The 21748-nt window shown below is 39.3% G+C and overlaps 2 protein-coding genes across 2 annotated transcripts; both read left to right on the forward strand.

The window, feature by feature from the left end:
- Window positions 1-1953: 1953 nt before the first annotated feature.
- Window positions 1954-3167, forward strand: LOC102212551 (CD226 antigen-like). The gene is made up of 5 exons (XM_013913074.1): window positions 1954-1990; window positions 2090-2434; window positions 2589-2693; window positions 2775-2809; window positions 3048-3167. Exons 1-5 carry the CDS (start codon window positions 1954-1956, stop codon window positions 3165-3167), a joined length of 642 nt encoding a protein of 213 aa, XP_013768528.1.
- Window positions 3168-9205: 6038 nt separating this feature from the next.
- LOC102212835 (uncharacterized) lies at window positions 9206-10818 on the forward strand. Its single transcript, XM_005741865.1, has 5 exons — window positions 9206-9287; window positions 9667-10019; window positions 10175-10277; window positions 10359-10393; window positions 10699-10818. Exons 1-5 carry the CDS (start codon window positions 9206-9208, stop codon window positions 10816-10818), a joined length of 693 nt encoding a protein of 230 aa, XP_005741922.1.
- The last annotated feature ends 10930 nt before the right edge of the window (window positions 10819-21748 follow it).

The following is a 21748-nucleotide window of genomic DNA, read 5'->3' on the forward strand; positions in this document are numbered from 1 at the left end:
AAATCTGCGCCTGAGTCCGATCAGTCAACCTCGGCAATAAGCCATATTTTGCAAAAAACAAGGCAAACAGCCAGGACAATATGAAATCCAGATGACTTCCGAGCACTAACAAACAAAAAGAACTCGAATTGCGTCACGGAACGCATCCATGAATGACCCACCCCAAAATGTAGCTCATAAAAAATAATTTAACAAAGAATCATGGCCAAAAACTCAATATAATAATCTACAGATATGTGTCGATTCGAAGGGAGCTTGTAGATGCAGAGAAGGCGGACGGACCTGAGCAGCATCCACAGTTACGCCTCGCCGGCTTAAAAGCTGAACTAGATCCTGCAGTGTTGTTGTTGGTATGTGTTTGGCTGGCAGCTGAAAAGCTGCAACTGTGTGTGTGGTAAAAAAGAATGCATGGAAATGTGGATGAATCTGCCGTGTCAGTATTAGTGTGCGCCCCATCCTGGGTATTATTGTACACAGTTCTAATGTGCAATGTATCCTGAAAACAGAAAAAGAGGAGGTTAAAGAGACCCCAAAATAGTTTTTTGTCTTTCTATTGTGATCTTGGACTCAGAATTCTTACATCCTCTAATTTAGGTTTGTTTTTGTGTCGACAAGAAAGAAAGAAACAGGTCTCGTTAAACTGATCCAATACAGGTTAAAACTGAACTGAGAGGAAAGGTTTACTCATGAAGTATCAAACAGGCAGATGTACATACAGTACATACTAATAAGGACTGTGTATACTGTCAGTTATAGTTGATATGATCATGGGACGTGTTATGATCACTTTGCAGCTGCTACTTTGTTCAGAGACAGTGGAGACTGAGTTGAGTCTGTTAGAAGAGCTGCTCAGAGTGTTTTTTTCATCTGTGCTAAGCACACATAGGTCACATGATGCTGGTGGTAAATTACGTTCACATTATTTCACTGCACTCAAGAGTACAGGTCCCACCTAACTTCACAAACTCGCTTCACTGCTCTCAGCTACAGTAAGGTGATACGTGCAAAGCCTTTAGTCATTTTAAGATGTGAAATTAGACGTCAAAACCACATCAGGGTAAAGCTTCACAATTAGATACATTAGATCTACTAAACCTCACTTGCATCATCATGGCCAAGCCAGTCATGAACTCTCAAGTCACTGTGCATTTATAGAGCTACTAGTTTAATATATCATAATATATCATTAACTTTAGCATCACTGCAAAGGTAACTCCTAATAAAATGCTAAGTTAACTTTTGGATATAAAGGTACTGTCATGAACTGGTGGAAATATGAGAATGGGACCCAAGAGCAGACTCAATACATGAGTTGAATGTAGGATGGAGGCTTGGTGGGAGCACTGAAAGAGTTGGAGGGTCCCTATGAAGCAGGTTGCAAGCAAGAATGAAAGATGAGGAGTGTGACTTTAAGTACACAGAGTGGAGGCTGACTGACTTGAAGTAAGCAGCCAAAAAGAGGATTGGACTGGAGCAATGATGTCAGCATTGAGTTTTACAGTGTGGGAAAGTGGAGGTGAGATAAAGAATAAACCAGCAGCCAAATGCAGGGAAAGCAAACGAGTGATTACAGAGGTTAGTTATTGAAATTACACTTAGACTTCATGTCTGTAGACAAATGTGAAGTAAACAGCCTGCACCAAAACCAGCAACTCAATAAAGTCTGTGATAAATATTGAATACTACAGCAAAGAATATTTAATACTGTATAAATTTACTGACACGTCTCTTGTAAACAGCCTTTTGTAAAAACTTTACTTGAAAAATGGTATCAAGCTGGATTTTAATGATACCCAGTTTGTCTTGCTCAGTGTCAGTTTGCACTCGTGCTCCTAAAAGCACCGTCACTGTCAGTCTGACTGTACATATAAAAGCACAGCCCGCCTCTTTACCTACAGATCACTTTTACCGAAGCACAGTTCAGTAAGTAAAATAGTAGTGTTGTGTGTCACAATGATGAACATGAAACCAGTTTTACTCTGCACCTTCAGTAAGTACATTTGTCACTTTTTTTACATTTACTTCTATACAGTAATCCAGCAGAACTGAACCTTACGTACATGTCAATAATGCTCGTTGTTTGTTCCAGGTTGGATCTCCATCTTAGCCTTCGAGTTTCACTGTGTGGAGGTTCAGCCTGATGAAGAAGTCACGCTGCAGTGCTCCAACCTGAGCAGTTATCCTGTTCACATATTCTGGTTCAGAAGTACCAACAGACCCAACGCTAGCAGGATCTCATCTATGGTCAGCCCTGAGAGCAATGTGACTTTCTATGAAGGATTTCAAAATGGCAAATTTAGCATGACATCCAACACCTCTGTGCTATTTCTTGAGATCAAACAAGTGGATTTATCTGACTCTGGGCTGTATGTCTGTGGCCTGCCCAGTTCTGAAAACTCCATAGTTTATGGTGCAACAAATTTAAAGGTTCAAGGTAAGATTGTTTTTATTTTTTCTCTATTGATTCATTTAAGGCAATTAAAACGTGTACTATCTTTATTACCAGTCAAAAAACTACAGATACTCTTATTTATTATTCCTGTTATTTATTCTTATTAAGTAATGTAATTTAGTTTTCATTCTTGTAGAAGGTAGATCACAAAATCCATCCACTATGATCCTGGGCAGTTTAACTGTTTTCCTTCTACTGGTCATCATTGGTCTGGTTGTCAAGATCAGGAAATTTCATACAGGTATTTATTTATTTAAACTTAAACTAAACATGCAAAGGTTTTTAGTGAATAACTAACAGATGTAGCTTTTCTATCAAATAGCTCAAGATGATGGACAGAATCCACAACGCAGTGAGGTAATCTGTTTAAACCGCAGATTCAGATCGATTGATTTATATATTGTCTGATTCAATCATTCATCTTCTAACATCCACCGGTCACCAGCAATCAGTCTTGAATTAGGTTTGAGTTATGTTGAGTCTAGGCTGACATCCACACATCAGCCTAGACTCTAGACAGATTGCCTCTGACCTAGTGGATGTTAAGAGATAAATAAATATGTAAGAATAGTGACTTTGAACATTTTCATTACAGAATGTGGACTCTGGTGCCATGAACTATGCAGCACTAAGTTTCCCTCTGAGAGCAAAAATCAGAAGGTCTGTGCCACAGAGAGAGCTGGAGCCAAATGTTGTGTACGCTGCTACGAGATAGACTCACAGGAAAAGCAACACAGAAACTCTCTCACACAGTTTGTTGTTACTTGATAAAAATAGTGTGACTGATGGTTGATGGGGGACGAGCTAGTGAGGACTTTGATGTATAGCTTAGATTGTCTTGTAGTGAAAGTGAGTGAGGCTCTGCTGTACTATAATAGTAACACAGATGTAGTTCGCCTTGTTTGACATGAAGAGACAGCAACTGTGGTCTGACAGTCAATGAAAATCTCATCTCATCTCTGATGCTTATTTTACAGACATTGTTGCTGGTAAAAGAACCTGCAGCTTTTTACAAGCATGTGAGGCCAGACTCTGCAGCAACCAAACAACCAAATTCATAATCTCAAAAGCCGATGCAAACTCTTGTCACTGTGACATCCACCTGTCACAGCTACAGACTCTTCTCTGGACAGTTAAAGCTCTAAATAAATAAACTTGAACCTAGTACATAAATGCATGTATATAATCACACACAAACTCTCATTAAAGCTGAAGCAACAGACTTGCAGGTTGTAATAAAACAGACGTCACCAAATTGTGTTTGAGTTTTTTTCTGGTTTGCTCACAACTTATGTGTAAAACTGAACTGAACTACCAGTCTGTATCAACAGATATAATATCTTTACTGATGAGTTGTGGCTAATCTTCTTGCTCTTGTAAACTCCATGTAGTTAACTTCACTGTTATTTTTTAATAGCTTCTGAAAACTAGAATTTTAAGATAACCTTGCCATCAAAGCTTGCCTTTTTGCCATGAAAGCCTTTTTCAATTGAGATGGCATGAGCAGTGAGTCCAGCCTGGGTGATCCAGTCATTCGGGACAACGGTGACATGAGGGCAGGCAGATGAAGAGAGAAGGCAAAAAGAGCATGAAACTGTGACTTGGGATGCACAGCAATGACCAGCGTCCAGGTAAGTGAGAGTGCATCCAGGTTGGAGAATTGGAGATCCATGAAAAGACTAAAACACAAGGAAACACAAGGTAAACCTAAACTAGAAGTTGAAGCACTAAGGTGAGTTAGCGAAGACACATCTTATTTCACAGTTGTGTGCGCTGGTCTTAAGTACAGCCACCAGGTGTGGACAACAGGTGAGATGATGAGGGCTCCACAGCGAGACCACAGCTCTGTGGAGAAAAACTGCCACTCACCCAGACCATGACAAGGGTGTCCTGGTCCTAAAAGCACAGATGAGAGTTTTGCCCAACTATACCTAACTAGCATCTCTTCACTTAACGTCACCTAACAACATAATTTTCCTCTAAAGAGATGACTTTCCATTTATCTAAAGCCAAACTGGCAAACTGTGATTTGATTGCCAGGCCTCCATCCCTGACTGCTTTCCATTCCACATGGCACTCAATACGATATCGTATCCACTTTGTTGACCCACAAAAGTGTGAGCCCATGTCACTCTTTTCAGGCTGCATCCAGATATGTGTTTCCCTTCGAGCCCAGCATCAAAAAACAGCAAAGCAGCATTCCCAGGTCAGTGAACAGGGTTGTAGCAATACTCAGACTTTTTTTACCCCAAGCAAATCTTTTCCCAACCTGTTATGTAAAGCCAATGAGCTCAAAAAAGAAAACAGTTCAACAGTTTGTGGATGAAGGAACATGAAAGCAAGCATGGTGAAGAACAATATGAATTGCTTAGTATGAGTACAGCTGTAATGTTTGCCAAAGAGGCACAAAAGTGGCTTAAGACTGTCAAACTTAGTCATAGGGTGAGTCAGGTGGTCTGCAAGGGGGAGGAGAGTTGAGTGAGATACATGTGCATATCACACTACAGAAAGATGCAGCACAGTGACAACACAAGGTCACAGAGCTTTAAAGAAAAGAGTAAAGACTTTGTAAAAACCAACACAGAAAGTCTGTCTCTTTGCTGATGTGGTGAAATGAGCAATAAAGGATCATTGAAAAAAAGACGAATCAGTAGAACAATGTCAGTGTTTTCCTTTCTTTTCTTTTTTCTAAAGTCATGTAGTCAAGTTTTAGGATAAAATGCACAAACGTGATTTAATTTAACTGTTAATTATGATTAACAGTGACTGTAAGAGTGAAATACAAAAGGCGCAGCTTTCTTTCCTGACCATCATGAACGTGCTACAGATTGTGTCCCTCCACCCATCATCTTCTGCCGTGGTGACAAAACGGTGCATCAGCTTTTTATCAGAGGTGGCAGTGTAGACACCTGGATAACAGATGCAGTTATCACAGGTCGAGTGCCCTCACCAAGTGAACTCTGCATTTCCTGCTGGCTAATACCAACAGGTTTAGAGATTAGGACTTTTTACACAAAGACCCAATCCAGACTTCCTGTATTGGGGTGCTGGTTCACAGATTGGCACTCTTAAACAGAAAGTTGGCAGAGCGGGTGAAATATGTGCTTTCACTGACAGCAAATAAAGTCAATGCTAGAACTATCTGAAATGAAATGTGAAGCCTAAAGTTAAGGTTCACAGGGGTTACTGTTACAGACACAGACTTCTTTAATTTAGTCATGTTTAACATTAATTTACTACATTTAATATCAACACTAATGTATACACGTTACGAAAAGACACTCACTTTCTACTACTCACTTTCTACACCTTCTACTACTACTTGTACGCCAACATGGCATGCATGGCACATGGCTGCCACCAGATATAGGCATATAGTCAAGGTCAAGGCAACCTTTTGAAGTTTAAAGGGGAGGAAAGGTGATTTAGATGACTTTGAATATGGCATGGTTGTTGGTGCCAGACAGGCTGGTCAAAATATTTCAGAATTTGCTTATATATAACTAAATAACCACACCTTTCAGTCAAGATAGATTCAGTCAGAGGAGAGGTAGAGCGATAAGGAGAGAGACACAGATAGAAAGTATTGAGCCAACCAGAACTGACAGAAGGACTGTAAACTGTAAATTGATTCTACCTGGTATGCAAGTTTCTTCATGTATTTAATGTACATCCAGACATGTGGCCATACAGTATACACACACATTAAACCAGTAATGTATTGAATTTGATTGCTTTCCCTATGAAACTGATAATTGGTATTTTTAGGAGCACTTGCACTTTTTTGCTTATTAGTCTAAGCATACATTCAGCCATTGGTCAAGCAGCAGTGCAAGGAATGATACGGGTTAAAAACCTTTAGTTTAGTTCACACTTTAGTTCAGTGTGTGAATGTGTGTGTGAATGTGTGTGTGAATGGGTGGATGACTGGTTGTGTAAAGCGCTTTGGGGTCCTTAGGGACTAGAAAAGCGCTGTACAAATACAGGCTATTTACCATTTTAAATCAGAAAAAAGAGAAAACAAAAAAGTTTACTCTATGAAGACACATCACTATATTTCTTATAGTGCAATAACTGGACACATTTCAGCTAATAGTGTCATAGTCCCTGTGTCTGCCCGGCCGGCTCGATAAGGCTACAGCTATTTGTTATTCTTCTTTCTCGCTCTCTCTGCTGTCTCATCCTCGCCTGAGTGGAGCTCACTGTGGGCTTCCGTTTTTGGCCAACACACCTGGAAGCAGGTACTCACCTGTGGCTCTTTACGCTGCTACTCACGGCAACATTTTAAGGCAAGGGCTTAAAAAGTTGTACTACTCACGTTAGTGTAGCCCAGCTCAAACCCACTCTTGTGTTTCCATGTGATATTCCTGGTCCTGATTTCTCATCTGTTCTGTATATAGATTTCCAGGTCACATCCAGGATTCTCATCCCTGGATTTCCTGAGTGTAAGTGAAGTTGCAAGAGATGAATGGCGTGACCGAAGAGGAGTGTGGGAGCATATCGGAGAGTGTGTGTGGAATTCTCTTCACCATACCCTGTGGAACCCTGAACCCCTGAACTCCCTTCACGTTCTGTATATGGTCACCAGTGTTGGTCAAGTTACTTGAACAAAGTAATCAGTAACTAATTACTGATTACTTCCCCCAAAAAGTAATCCCACTACTTTACTGATTACTTATTTTCAAAAGTAATTGATTCTTAGTTACTTTTTAAAAACACGATTTACAACCTGAATAGGTAATACAGTGATAGATCTTTCAGCCCAATTCTACTTTTTCTGCATAATCCATCATACAAAATGTAATCAAATGGAAAAAGTCTCTTTTTAAAACTTGTTTTATTAGTTTTAACCTTTTAACTTTATGCATCAAGCAAACATTTAATTATAGGCAACATTCTCTGACTGGAAGAAATTAGTTTAACATTTAAACCTATTTTCTGCACATTCCAGCACATAATATATATATATATTTTTTGTCTTTACACTCAGTCTTTCAAACAAATGCAAGTAAAACACAGCAGAACATAAATAAAATCAAAGACTCAGCAGTCCTGTTGCTCTATTTTCACCTGTATAGTAGGTTGATGTTTGCCCTGGTGCAGGTGTGCCGCAGCGGTCAGTGGAAGAATCCGCAAGTTTGTCTGTAAATTTCCCTGGTAGCGCACTCGGTGCTTGCTCGGAAATTATGGGGTTTTTCGCTGTAAAAAGAAGTTTTCTTCCCATGCAGTGAACAGCGGACGCTAATGTTTTTGTCACTTTTTACGGAATTAAACTCAAAGTAAGGTCAGTACTTCCATGCTTTAAACGCTGCTCTCTCCCGCACTCGATATATTATCCATTGTTGCTCTGCACACAGCTGTTGCCACGAATGTCGCACTCGCTTACATCACTGTCATGAGACACTCGCAAAAATATCACGGTTTTAGTAACGCAGTAATGCAGCGTTCCTACAGGAAAGTAACAGTAATCTAATTACCTTTTTTGCAATAGTAATCCCTTACTTTACTCGATACTTGAAAAAAGTAATCGAATTACAGTAATGCGTTACTTGTACTTGTGACACGTTACTGCCCATCTCTGATGGTCACTCTGTGTTTTGTAAATAAACCATCTTTGCACTTTTCCTCAAGTCTGCACCCGATTCTGTTCAGTCAACCTTGACAATAAGCCGTCTTCAGCAGAAATCAAGGCAAATAGCAATATGAAGACAAGATGACTGTTTGTTTGTGACTTCCGAGCACAAACAAACAAAAAGGAGTTGAAAGCCTCCGTGAATGACCCACCTCAAAATGTAGCTCTTAAAAAATAAATAAAATGAATTTAAGAAAGAATCATGGCCAAAAACTCATATATAATGATCTACATATTATTATATATGAAGATCTACATACACATTAATAAGGACTGTGTATACTGTCAGTTAGGGTTGATATGATCATGGAACTTGTTATGGTAACTATGCAGCAGCTACTTTGTTCAGACACAGTGGAGACTGAGTTGAGTTGGTTAGAAGAGCTGCTCAGAGTGGTTTTTTTTCCATCTGTGCTAAGCACATATAGGCCAGGTCACATGATGCTGGTGGTAAATTACCTTTCACTGCACTCCAGATTACTGGTCACACCTAACTTCACAAACTCGCTTAACTGCTCTCAGCTATAGTAAAGTGACACTTGCACAACCTTTAGTCTACTATTGTTTTTTTTTTTGTTTGTTTTTTTACATTTTAAGATGTGAAATTAAATGTGAAAACCGCACCAGGTGAAAGTGTCACAATTAGATACATTTGAATCTACTACTCTCAAGTCACTGTGCATTTATAGAGCTACTAGTTTAATGTATCATTAACTTTAGTATCACTGCACAGGTAACTCCTAATAAAATACTAAGTTAACGTTTTAGATATTAAGGTACTGTCATGAACTGGTGGAAATATGAGAATGGGACCCAAGAGCAGACTCAATACACGAGTTGAATTATTGACAAGGTTTATTTACAAAATGTGAACTGAGACAAGAACATGCCTAGAAACTGAAACGTAAACAGGGGACCTAGAGCTGAGGAAGATCAAGGGCGGAGAAACGCTTAAACACAGGGAGCACATGGAGAGCCAAGGAATGGGGAGCTCTGCATAAGAATAGAGGGAGGTTACTGGGCAGGAAGGTAAGTGAATGATTAGCCGTGGGTTGTGCTTCCTTGCATATTGGAGATGGTGAGTCCTGAGGGAGGTGAGAGTGCCCAGTGGGGTGAGAACAATGAAGGAGGATATCCAGTCCCAGAGGATGGTCTGGACACCTCTGGCACACCCTGAAAAATCTCCAAAGAACTCTGTATCTGGTAAACAGTTAGCCCTTTACCCCAAAACTTACATGAAAAATGGTATCAAACTGGATTTTAATGAAACACGTTTTTGTTTTTTGTTTTTTACTCTTTTACTCAGTGTCAGTTTGCACTCGTGCTCCTAAAAGCACTGTCAGTCTGACTAACTGCATATATAAAAGGACAGCCCGCCTCTTTACGTAGAGATCACTTTTACTGGAGCACAGTTTAGTTGGTGACATTGAGGCGGTGCTTGTCACAATGATGAACATGAAGCCAATTTTACTCTGCACCTTCAGTAAGTACATCTCTCACTTTTTTTACATTTACTTCTATACAGTAATCCAGCAGAACTGAACCTTGCGTACATGTCATTAATACTTGCTGTTTGTTCCAGGTTGGATCTCTGTCTTAGCCTTCGAGTTTCACTCTGTGGAGGTTCAGCCTGATGAAGAAGTCACGCTGCAGTGCTCCAACCTGAGCAATTATCATGTTCACTTATTCTGGTTCAGAATGACCAACAGACCCAACGCTAGCAGGATCTCATCTATGGTCAGCCCTGAGAGCAATGTGACTTTCAATGAAGGATTTCAAAATGGCAAATTCAGCATGACATCCAACACCTCTGTGCTATTTCTTGAGATCGAACAAGTGGATTCATCTGACTCTGGGCTGTATGTCTGTGGTGAACTCAAGAATGAAATGTTTATAATTTATGGTGCAACAAATTTAAAGGTTCAAGGTAAGCTTGTCTTTATATTTTCTCCATTGTTTAATTAACAGCATAAATTGAATTAAGATATGTACTATTTTTAGTACTTGTCAAAGAACTAAGGACACTCTCATTTATTATTCCTATTATTTATTTTTATTAAATAATCTAAAAAAATGTCTTTCTTGTAGAGGATTCATCACAAAATCCATCCACTATGATCCTGGGCAGTTTAACTGTTTTCCTTCTCCTGGTCATCATCGGTCTGATTGTCAAGATCAGGAAATTTCATACAGGTATTAATTTGCTTAAACTTAAACTAAACATGCAAAGGTTTTTAGTGAATAACTAACAGATGTAGCTTTTCTATCAAATAGCTCAAGATGATGGACAGAATCCACAACGCAGTGAGGTAATCTGTTTAAACCGCAGATTCAGATCGATTGATTTATATATTGTCTGATTCAATCATTCATCTGCTAACATCCACCAGTCACCAGCAATCAGTATGTAATTAGGTTTGAGTTATGTTGCTGAAAATGTACATTCATGAATTTCAAATGAAACATTACAGTCTTTGTGTGTCTGTATTCCCAATAGAGCAGAATTTTGTCTAACTCTACACATCAGTCTACACAGATTGCCTCTGACCTAGTGGATGTTAAGAGATAAATAAATAATGTGCAAGATTAGTGACTTTGAACATTTTCATTACAGAATGTGGACTCTGGTGCCATGAACTATGCAGCACTGAGTTTCCCTCTGAGAACAAAAATCAGAAGGTCTGTGCCACAGAGAGAGCTGGAGCCAAATGTTGTGTACGCTGCTACGAGATAGACTCACAGGAAAAGCAACACAAAAGATCTCTCACGCATGTTGACATTACTTGAGAAAAAAAATTGTCACTGATGGTTGATGGGGGACGAGCTAGTGAGGACTTTGATGTATAGCTTAGATTGTCTTAAGTGAAAGTGAGTGAGGCTCTGCTGTAGTGTAATAATTATCTTGTTTGACATGAAGAGACAACAACTGTGGTCTGACAGTCAATGAAAATCTCATCTTATCTCTGAGGCTTATTTTACAGATATTGTTGCTGGTAAAAGTTCTGCACCATTTTACAAGCATGTGAGGCCAGACTCTGCATTGGCTTTTTAGACTATGGAGTTAGTTGTTTGGTTGCTGCAAAGTCTTGCCACTGTGACATCCACCTGCCACAGCTACAGACTCTTCTGTGGGCAGTTAAACCTCTAATTAATTTTGAACTTGAATCATAAATGCATGTATATAATCACACATAAACTCTCATTGAAGCTGAAGCAACAGACTTGCAGGTTGTAATAAAACAGACGTCATCAAAATGTGTTTGAGTTTTTTTCTGGTTTGCTCATAACTTATGTGTAAAATTGAACTGAACTACCAGTCTGTATGTACAGATATAATATCTTTACTGATGAATTGTGGCTAATCTTCTGGCTATTGTAAACTCCATGTAGTGAACCTTAATAGCTTCCAAAAACTGGAATTTTCAGATAACCTTGCCATCAAAGCCTTTTTCAATTGAGATGGCGTGAGCAGTGAGTCCAGCCTGGGTGATCCACTCATCCGGGACGACGGTGACAGGAGGGCAGGCAGATGAGGCGAGAAGGGAAAAAAGAGCATGAAACTGTGGCTTGTGACCCACAGCAATGACCAGCATCGAGGTAAATGATCCATGGAGATCCATGAAAAGACTAAAACACAAGGGAACACAAGGTAAGCATAAAGTAGAACTTGAAGCACTGCGAAACTAGAAGTCAAAGCACTAAGGTGAGTTAGCAGACGAACTTGCAAAGACTAGTTAGGTGTGCTTGTTTTAAGTACAGCTGGAACCGCCAGGTGTGGACAACAGGTGAGATGATGAGGGCTCCACCCAGAAGTGGAGACCACAGCTCTGTGGAGAAAAACTGCCACTCACCCGGACCGTGACAAGGATGTCCTGGTCCTAAAAGCACAGATTGGAGTTGTCCCAACTATATTTAGCTAGCATCTCTTCACCTAATGTAGCATCATTTCTCTCTAAAGAGATGACTTTCCATTTATCTAAAGCCAAACTTGATTACAAGGCCTCCATCCCTGACTGCTTTTGACTGTTATGTAAAGCGAATGAGCTCAGAAAGACAGCTCAACTGTTTGTGGATGAAGGAACATGAAAGCAACCATGGTTAAGAACAATGTGAATTGCTTAGTATGAGTACAGCCTTTTGTTTGCCAACAACAACAGTCAACAGTGTTTTCCTTTCTTTTCTTTTTTCTAAATTCATGTAGTCAAGTTTTAGGATAAGAAACATAAAAGTGATTTCAGTTTACTTTTAATTTTGTTTAACAGTGACTGTAAGAGTGAAATACAAAGGGCGCAGCTTTCTTTCCTGGCTGTCATGAACATGCTTGTGCCCATCCACCCACCATCTTCCGCCGTGGTGGCAAAACGGTGCATCAGCTAAACTGAAAGCCACAGCAAGATGAACATTAAGCTCTGCATTAAAACCACATGCAAATAAGCTGTGTTGCTTTCGCACAAATGCTTGATGTCTTTCTTTTTGGCTGTTTAGAGCAACAGATTAATGCATATAACCAGAATTATATGCATCAATCTGTTGATGGTCATTTAGCTGTGGCACCCCACCATAAGCCATCGTCCATTGGCGGGCCGACCCCACAGTTTGAGAAACATGGCAGTGGGGTAATGCAGCATGTCACAAATTTCATAGGATCTCGGACTGCTTTCATCAACATGACTTGAATGGTTTCCACAGTCGCCAAATATCAGACATGATTCCATCATTAAATCTGCAGCAGTGAAATGATGCTGCCTTAACGTGCATGAAAGACTGATTCTAGCAGCTTGCTGAATCTATACCACAGCAATGTTACCACAAAGGCGGGTGGGGAAGTGTGGGGTGGGAGTCCTACCAGGTAAGGTATCCCTAGTAAAATGCCAAGTAAGAGTATTTGTATTTGTATGTAGAAGAAAGAAACTACTCATACTCTCGTCAGTGGTAAATTTATGTATTCATTATGATTTTGCTAAACTAATTCCGATCTTTTATCTTCTGTCAAATCTCTTAATGCATTTTATTTGTCTTCTACTTATATATTACAGGAAAACTGCGCTTGGAAAAAAAATCGTGTAAAGACTTGATGACAATGTTGGCCTCAGTCTGGGTACATGCTTTAAAAATCTACAATATTACATGCTGGGACGGAGCTTCAAAGCACTGAGATCACAATCCAAAGAAGTGGTGAAGGTGTTAACAATGCGTGTTACGAAACAGGCAAAACACACCTCATTCATTTTGGTGCTCATGCAGATGTTTGTGCTGCAACATTTTGTGGGCAAGTTATTGTATCTCAGTGGCGAGACAGATAGAAGTTGTTCTTTATTGAAACTTCCTTAGTGAAGCTCAGTTATTAAGAACAGCGATGAGCTTTATTATGAGAACAGCTGTACTTCTCTTCAGCCTTGGTAAGTACTGGCAATGAGTCTTTCTCCAAATGAATTCCATGGGTGAGGGTAATGTTTTACTTAATAACCAGAAGAAAAACGGTATTTATGAGCTACTAAAACTGTTGAGGTCTATTAGTATCTGTTTTGGTCTTAACAGCTCAGAACTACATTTCTTTGCTGTTTGTTTCAGGCTGGATCTCCCGCTCAGATTCTCAGACTGTGGAAGTCCAGCCTGGAAAAAATGCCACACTGCTGTGCTCCAACTTTTCCAGTTTTCCTACTCACACAATCTGGTTTAGACTAGTCAACCAAACCTCGCCTATTTGTATTTCATCAATTTATAATTTCGCTCAGCCCAGTGTTCTCTGCAACGGAGTTGAACATGAAAAAGTTGAATTGACATCCAACATCTCGACTATCTTCCTCAAAATCAAACAAGTGGATTTGTCTGACTCTGGGTTGTACTTCTGTGGATATTATACAAACGGACACCCAGTGATCGTCAACTCAACATATCTAAAGGTTCAAGGTAAGAATGATGTAACATTTCATATAAGAGTTAACCACAGGAACCACAGATGTGTGTCTTGCATCAGTACAGGTAGATTGTAATGCAGTACTGTGAAGAGGTTGGATCACATTTGAAGAATCTTTTCAGTTTTTGCACAAAATGTTTTATTCAAGTCAAATGTGGGCATTTCTCCTGTAGGAGGAGCTGATGAAACAACTAACCTGACGAGCTTAATTCTGACCGCTGTGACTGTTGTTCTTACTAAGGTCATCATTTGCCTTGTTATCAAAATGAGGCTTCAGACAGGTACTGTTCAGGAACTCGGTCCTATCTCTTCATGTTTAATTTAAAAAGTCCACTTGTGCAATTCAAAGACATAGTCAAAGACACATCTATAAGAAAATTTTCTTGTTTCTTTTTACAGAATCTAGTATCCAGCCTGAGAATTGATTTTTTTGGTTTTTTCATCGAATCACCTAAAAGAAGAGGAGAATCAGTCTTAGTCATGCTGCTGTCACATTCCTGACCAGCCATCTGCCATTTTACAATTATAATTTTACAATGATGCAAGCTGGACAACAGAGTAAAAGGATGATCAGTGCATTAGAACATATAGTTTATATCTTAAATATAGAACAGGATACAGTGCTAAAAAATGGCTTAAATCTTTTTATCAAGTTTACCCTTTATAAAACTGTTCCATCGGAATATTGACATTTTGGATTTAAACGTTCCCAACACATGCAGCTGTAGCCTGTATCTGACATGTCTGTTACCAGAACACTAACACGGTGGCTTCAAAATGTCCTCAGTTCAAACCTTAAACGGTGACATCTTAGTGGCTGCATTTATACTTTATAGCTATAGTCATTGTTTTTCACCTCTTAGTCACTTTGCAGTAAAGAGTGTTCTTATTTTTTCCTCTAACTTAGAGAAAAGATTATATATACATATACATATATATGTATATGTACACATACATATATATATATTTAAAGAATCAAATCTTTTCATTCACTCCCAACAGCTAGACTGTTTTATGGTCACTTCTGTTATTACCTGTAGTCTGTGCACTTGTGTAGTGTGTGTATTTAAACAGGCTAAAGGTATCTCAAAGTTAAAAATGGTAAGTTGTGAATGTAATGGAAAAGATGATCGTTTGACCATGTTTTCCTAAATTTAACGTACACTGCGAGGGATACCCAAGTTACTGGTGCTACAGATTAGCACTCCTTTGTTGCATCTAGATTGGAACCTTGCAGTGGCCAGGAGAAAAATCTTCAGCTTAAACTTAGAGAAACAGGCAGAAGAACATGGTTTCTTATGTGACATTGGTCTCGTCAACATATTTTTATCACCAAACATTTTAACTTGTTATAATGTACATGTTTTCGCTCAATATTACCTTTTTTGTCTGGTTTCTCCCAGCTGTGTTTCCCTCCTGTCTCTCATTCCCTGATTGCTCCGGTGTGTATTTAATCCTGTTTTTTTCTTTCCCATGTGTTGCGTCTTACCCTCTTTTTTGTTTTCTTGTTGTGTTCCTGGTTGTTTTTTCTAGCTCATGTTCCTTAGTTTTTAGTTTCTTGAGTCCAGTTTAGTTTCTAGCTCATGTTTGAGGTTTTTGGTTTGTTTGTTTGTAAAGTCAATGCCTTGAAACGTGTTTCCAGCGAATAAAGCTGCATTTTGAGTTTAAGTCCAGTGTCTGAGAGTCCTGCATTTGGGTCCTGCCTCTTGCCTGCTACACAGCCTTTTCATGACACATTGTTTAACTGGTATATTTAATTCTTTTATAAAATTGTACCCTTCATATTTTCAAAAAAGGCAAAAGCCTTATCTATTATAAGAAAATCATCATACATCTTAAGAGTCAAAATGTTGCACTTAGCTGACTAAGTGTTCAAATCTTTAATCCATTAAAACACGTCTTGCAAATCTTTCCCAGTACAATGCCTGTATACAAGAATACCACAGAAGCAGAGCAGCTTTTAGACACGGCAGCAACACATTTTGCTTTGTAGTGAAGACTGACTATATAAATTTATAGCCATGAACAGAACAGGAATCAATGTTGTCTTCAGACAGAAAGTACTTATTTTAACCCTGCACCCACAGTTTCCAGTAGCTCTTTATCGAAGGGCAAAACAGTATAAGTGGTGGTTGATGGAGGAGGAGCCAGTGTGGAAAATTCTGAACAGCCCAGATTACCTCATAGTGAGAGTGAGTGAGGCTCTGCCATTGCTTAATGATGAAAGAGAGAGAGAGAAAGAGAGATCAGAATCAGAGAGAAACTGAAAGAGAGAGCATGCAGTGGTCTGACAGACACGTTCTGACTCCTGGCTAAACTCGCGGTTAAAATGCACTTCACAAAAGTTAATAAGCTGTAGTGTGAACACAAGTCAGACAAACACAAAAGAACCACCAAGTCTGATGTGCAGAACAAATAAACTCAAATGAAGGTAATTAAAGTGAACCTAAGTTCATATTTTCATTCTTGAATTTTACTAGAGTAGCTTTACAAAATGCACAGTTGAAAATATGCTGTTTTTCTTACACTATGACCTTGAAGCAGCCCCCTCTTCTAAAACGTGTCTTTTGAGCTCCCAAACTTTATGTTGCCAGCTTCAGGCTCAGTTTTTTTGTTAGCAACACACAGCAGGAGCAGCTCCCATCAATGCAAAACTGACTCCACTAACATCTCAGTCAGTCACATAACATACTGTAGACTGACCGTGAATCCAAAATACTCCAACAGGTTATTTTGGAAAGAATTAATCATATTTTATAGAAACAGGAAAAAAACCAAGAACATTACATAACTGAATAACCACTACAAACATTGTCCTTACCCTTTATCAATAAAAAAGTCCACAAAATTCACATATAAGATTATATAAGAGGAGAGGCACATTTACTGTGTGTGCAGGAGATCAAGTGGAAGGGAAGCAACGCTAAGGGGCACTAGAGGTGGACTCAAGCTGTTCTTCTGTGGTGTAGACAGGAAGAGAAACTGAGTAGGAGTAACCTTTAAGGAAGAATTTGTGATTAGTGTTGTGAAGGTGAAGAGAGTGTCAGAAAGGATCATGACTTTGAAGCCGGACATAAAAAGGTCTATACTGAATGTTGTCAGTGTGCGTGTCCCAGAAGTACTAGAAGAGAAAGGAATTGTGAACTAAGATGGACAAAGTGGTAGAGAGTATCCCCTGAGGGAGAGACTGATGATTGGAGGAGACTTCAATAGAAAGGTGAAGGGAACAGAGGTGATAAGGAGAAAACATGGTAATGGATTTTGCCAGCAGCACGGAAATGTCTGTGATGAGAGAGGAACACTGGATAATGCATAAGAGTGCAGGAAGGTACATACAGGTGGACTACATCTATCATGTAATGACTGTGTGACAGTCAGATTTTATTATTTTTTTAAAAAGCAACTTTAATGGTGAAAACTTCAAAAAGCAAAAAATACAAAACATGTGCAGAACATGAGGCAGGCACTCACAAACTAGAGCTCTTGAGGAGAAACCTCCGAACAGGGGTTCACACAACACAGAGCGAGGACATAACAAAGAAAACAAGGAAAATAAGACGAGATGAGAAGGAACACAACTGAGGAACACAGCTGAACAGAATCTAAATAACGAGACAGGATGAGACTATCAAAATAAGATTGGAAATAAACACTGAGACTATACTTTACTAAGTATGTGTGCTTTTCTGTTTTCCCAAGTACTGTTCCAATTCAAAGTATGCATCAAGCCAGGTACGCTACAAATGTCCAGATTTGTTCCCACTCCGCCCATTCTACTGAGCATGCATCAGTGGTGACTGGTGTGCACTTTGTGCAGTCAGGTAGCCCAGAATGCATTTCATCTGAAACTTAAAAAAGCAGCAATGACACATAAGAGCAGCTACAACTGTAAGTAAAGTTTGAAATATTACTGTTTCTCTGATAAACATTAAACTTTAAAGATGTTTTAAGGCAAGAATGCAGATGTGTAAGCAAAGAATATAGCTGTCAATAAAATATTGCTACTTAGCTGTGTATGAAGAATAAAGAAGAAGTAACAAGTAGAGATGGACCGATCCGATATTAAGTATCGGTATCGGTCCGATACTGACCTAAATTACTGGATCGGATATCGGAGAAAAATAAAAAATGTAATCCGATCCATTAAATATCACGAAAGCATCTCACAAAACTTGCAACACGCCGTAACTCACCTCAGAACGTTAGCACGTCGGAGCAGTATGCATCACGTGATAGAGCGGCTGTGGCATGCAGGACCTGTCGGTGGTCTGGATAGCATGTGGAGCTTCGCTAGCAACCCGGCATTTAATCTCCGACAAAGTTATCCCCGAGAGAAGTAAAGCAAGTGTGTAAGTCCATCTCTGAATGTTTGTAAAGCATTCCTGCGTTAAGCTTAACGAGCGACTGCCTCTCGCTCTCCGGCTGCTACTTCAATCATGAAACTGCTTAACGATCAGCTGATCGGCTTTTCTGTCGCGAGTCCGTGTCTCTTGTTTGCTTTTGGCCCACTTTGCACCAGAAAGAGGAAACCAGCGGCTGAACAACAGCAGCACGTTTAAGCTTGATAAGCTGTTGTTAGAATGTATTTAATATTACTTTCTACTCGAGGATCTTTTTCTACGTAGCTGACGGCTGGTAACTGTGCAGGGGCGGATCTAGCAAAGTTTAGCCAGGGGGGCCGATAGGGCATTAACAGGGAAAAGGGGCACAAAGACATACTTTTCTTTCTTATTCTCATTTAAAATGTCGAGCTTTTAATTATTTAATATTTATCTGAATCTTATACCCAAAGTTTTAATCTGATGTAAAATGTATAGAAGTCCATTATTGTATATAGTAACTGTTAAGTCTAATATACCCTAGTAAGCTATAGTACTTTTTCCTTTGGGAAGGTACCATCTGTGCAGTCTGCAATTTTGTTGAAGAAAGATGTTGAATCTATTTAATATTTCTTGAAAAAGAATTGATTTCTGTGTATTTTTTTTCACACTGCATCAAATTAAGGTTGATTACGTCGATTAAGCATCATGAGGTGGAGCGTGAGGGGTGGTTCCCTATTTTTTATTTATTTATTTTTGTTGTTGCTGGGAGTTGGAACCCTATTAGTTAGGTTGCTTAATATTTATGCTAAGTACTCTTTAAAATACCAGAATAGGGAGGATGGTGTAGGTTTAAGTTTATTAGATTGATCAGTATTGCTGAACTATGAAATATTTTTTTTTGCATACAGGTATAACAGAATAGCTTTAGTGTAGTTGTTGTTTTAAACTTGAGTATGAACTTATACAAAATGCAGCAAGATATTTAAAAAACAGTTTTGTTGATTAAAAAACACTATATCGGATTCATATCGGTATCGGCAGATATCCAAATTTATGATATCGGTATCGGTATCGGACATAAAAAAGTGGTATCGTGCCATCTCTAGTAACAAGCAAGGTTAACTGTTTTTTTTAATGTATTTAAACTGTATGTTAGGATGTACTGTAAAAGTTGCATGTAAATGTGAATTTACATGATGTCATGTAAATGTGAATAACTGCCAGCTGTGGCTTTGTCAGGGGTTGTGTGTGGAGGCGTGGAAGAGATGACCCAAACGCAGGACTCACGGTGCAGAAATGATGAGGATTTATTGGAGCGGGTGAATGAACAAAGCAGGAACGAAGGACTGGCTGGCTGGCTGAAGGGAGGCGGTAAAAACAACATAACATCAATGACACGACAAGGGCTGAAGGGAAGAGAGGGCTTAAATACATAGACTGATGAGGATGATAATGAGAGACCGGTGAGTACACAGCTGAACATAATCTGGCTAATGACACGAGACGAGCTGACACAGGAAAAGCAGGAAGTGAGAACATGGAAGTGGCAAAATAAACTGAACATGAACACAACTGAAAACACTGGGTCACCGACCCAGGAACCCTGACAGGCTTTAAGCAGTGAGAATAAAAAAAACACATATTTTTTAATCCCAGCAAGAATATTGTTAAGTTATACACAATTAAGATCTCTGTGCCTTTTCTGAAGGTGATGCGGCAGTCTTTTCAGGTAAGCTGAGGAAGTGCATCTCTCTCTATCGTGTCCTCTCTGTTTTCTGTTATTCAATTGTTATCAGCATTACTGACAAAACATTTAATAGCAACTCTTTGCTGACTATAGTTATTTCTTTGCCTGATATAAATAAAGAGTCTTTTTAGCAACAAAGGATTTTCTAATGTAACTGATGTGTTTCTTTGAAGTAAAGTGTAGGAAGGTGATGCATTCTGTTCCCAGGATAAGTGTGTATTGGTTTATATGTGTAAAAGATATAAACCAACCCTAAAAGGGCTCAGTGGGACTGCCCCATCGAGCACTTGCATAGAGTTTTCCTGTTTATGCTTATACCTTGCAAGTAATGAATGCCTTATGCGCTGCGTGTCTTACTTTATAATGAACTTTTTCTGAAAGTGCCCTACTCATTGAGTCCTTGTCTTTAAAGGAGTTATTAAGCCAGCAGGCCAGAGATATTAGCTTTAACAAATGGTTCTTTAATTGCTAGCTTGAGGACGAAAAATGAGTGACGTAGAAATCTCCTAGTCTGCTGTTATGATTATGAAGTTGGATATCAATCTAAATCAAGGTTCCCAACACAGCAAACCCAGAACCCAGATGAGTGGACATTCCAATTCAGGTTGCATGTGTAACTGATCTACAAACAGCTGCTAGAAAGGGGAGTAAAGCACATGAAGCTGGCAGATATGTGACAACAGATTATGTAGGAAACCAGGAAACCAATGTTTATCAATTCAGTACAGAACCAAGAAAGTGGAAGAAACCCCACAGCAGATTATATTATAATATAACTGAGGAACAGTATCAGCTGTTGTCAGGCCCTCAGTAAGAAGAACTTTCCAAGAAAGACAGACAAGGACAAGTCTTATTCTGCATATACTAGGTAAGCTATTATTATTAATGGAATATGATTTGAAAGAAAAGGAAATTTAATAATAGAAAGCTATCCTCACTAACTGTCTACATATGGAATATGAAAGTAAATTCCCTTCATCCAGACCTCTCAGTCATTATTAGTTTGGCCCAGCGCTTTAGGTCTGCAGCAGTGGCGCACATGCATAATGTTTTTAAATGCAGTACAGCACCAAGAAAGTGAAAGAAAACCCACAACAGATTATATTATAATATCACAATATTATGGAAATTACAGTTGTCTTCCCCTACCTTTAATCTTACCAACTAATATTTCAAAAACAATTGCTCTTCCTTTATCAACATCTGTCCTGTCTGCTGAATTGGACCCAGTTTCCAAAACACTAATCATGTCTCAGATATAACACATTAATCCTATCATGGGTTCATCACTGTCCTCCACCACTCGGCGATCGTGGCTCAAGAGTTGGGAGTTCGCCTTGTAATCGAAGGTTGCCGGTTCGAGCCCCGGCTCGGACAGTCTTGGTCGTTGTGTCCTTGGGCAAGACACTTCACCTACCGCCTACTGGTGTTGGCCAGGAGGGCTGATGGCGCAATATGGCAGCCTTGCTTCTGTCAGTGCGCCCCAGGGCAGCTGTGGCTACAACTATAGCTTGCCTCCACCAGTGTGTGAATGTGTGGATGACTGGGTGTGTGAAGTGCTTTGGGGTCCCTAGAGGGGACTAGTAAAAGCGCTATACAAATACAGGCCATTTACCATTTTCCTGGAATTTTATTAATCCAGGTGTCAGTATGTCTGACGAAGTAAAGAAAGTCCTTA

Source organism: Pundamilia nyererei, unplaced genomic scaffold (assembly GCF_000239375.1).
Source record: "Pundamilia nyererei isolate P.nyererei 1_Seehausen unplaced genomic scaffold, PunNye1.0 scaffold00114, whole genome shotgun sequence".
Classification (NCBI taxonomy): Eukaryota; Metazoa; Chordata; class Actinopteri; order Cichliformes; family Cichlidae; genus Pundamilia; species Pundamilia nyererei.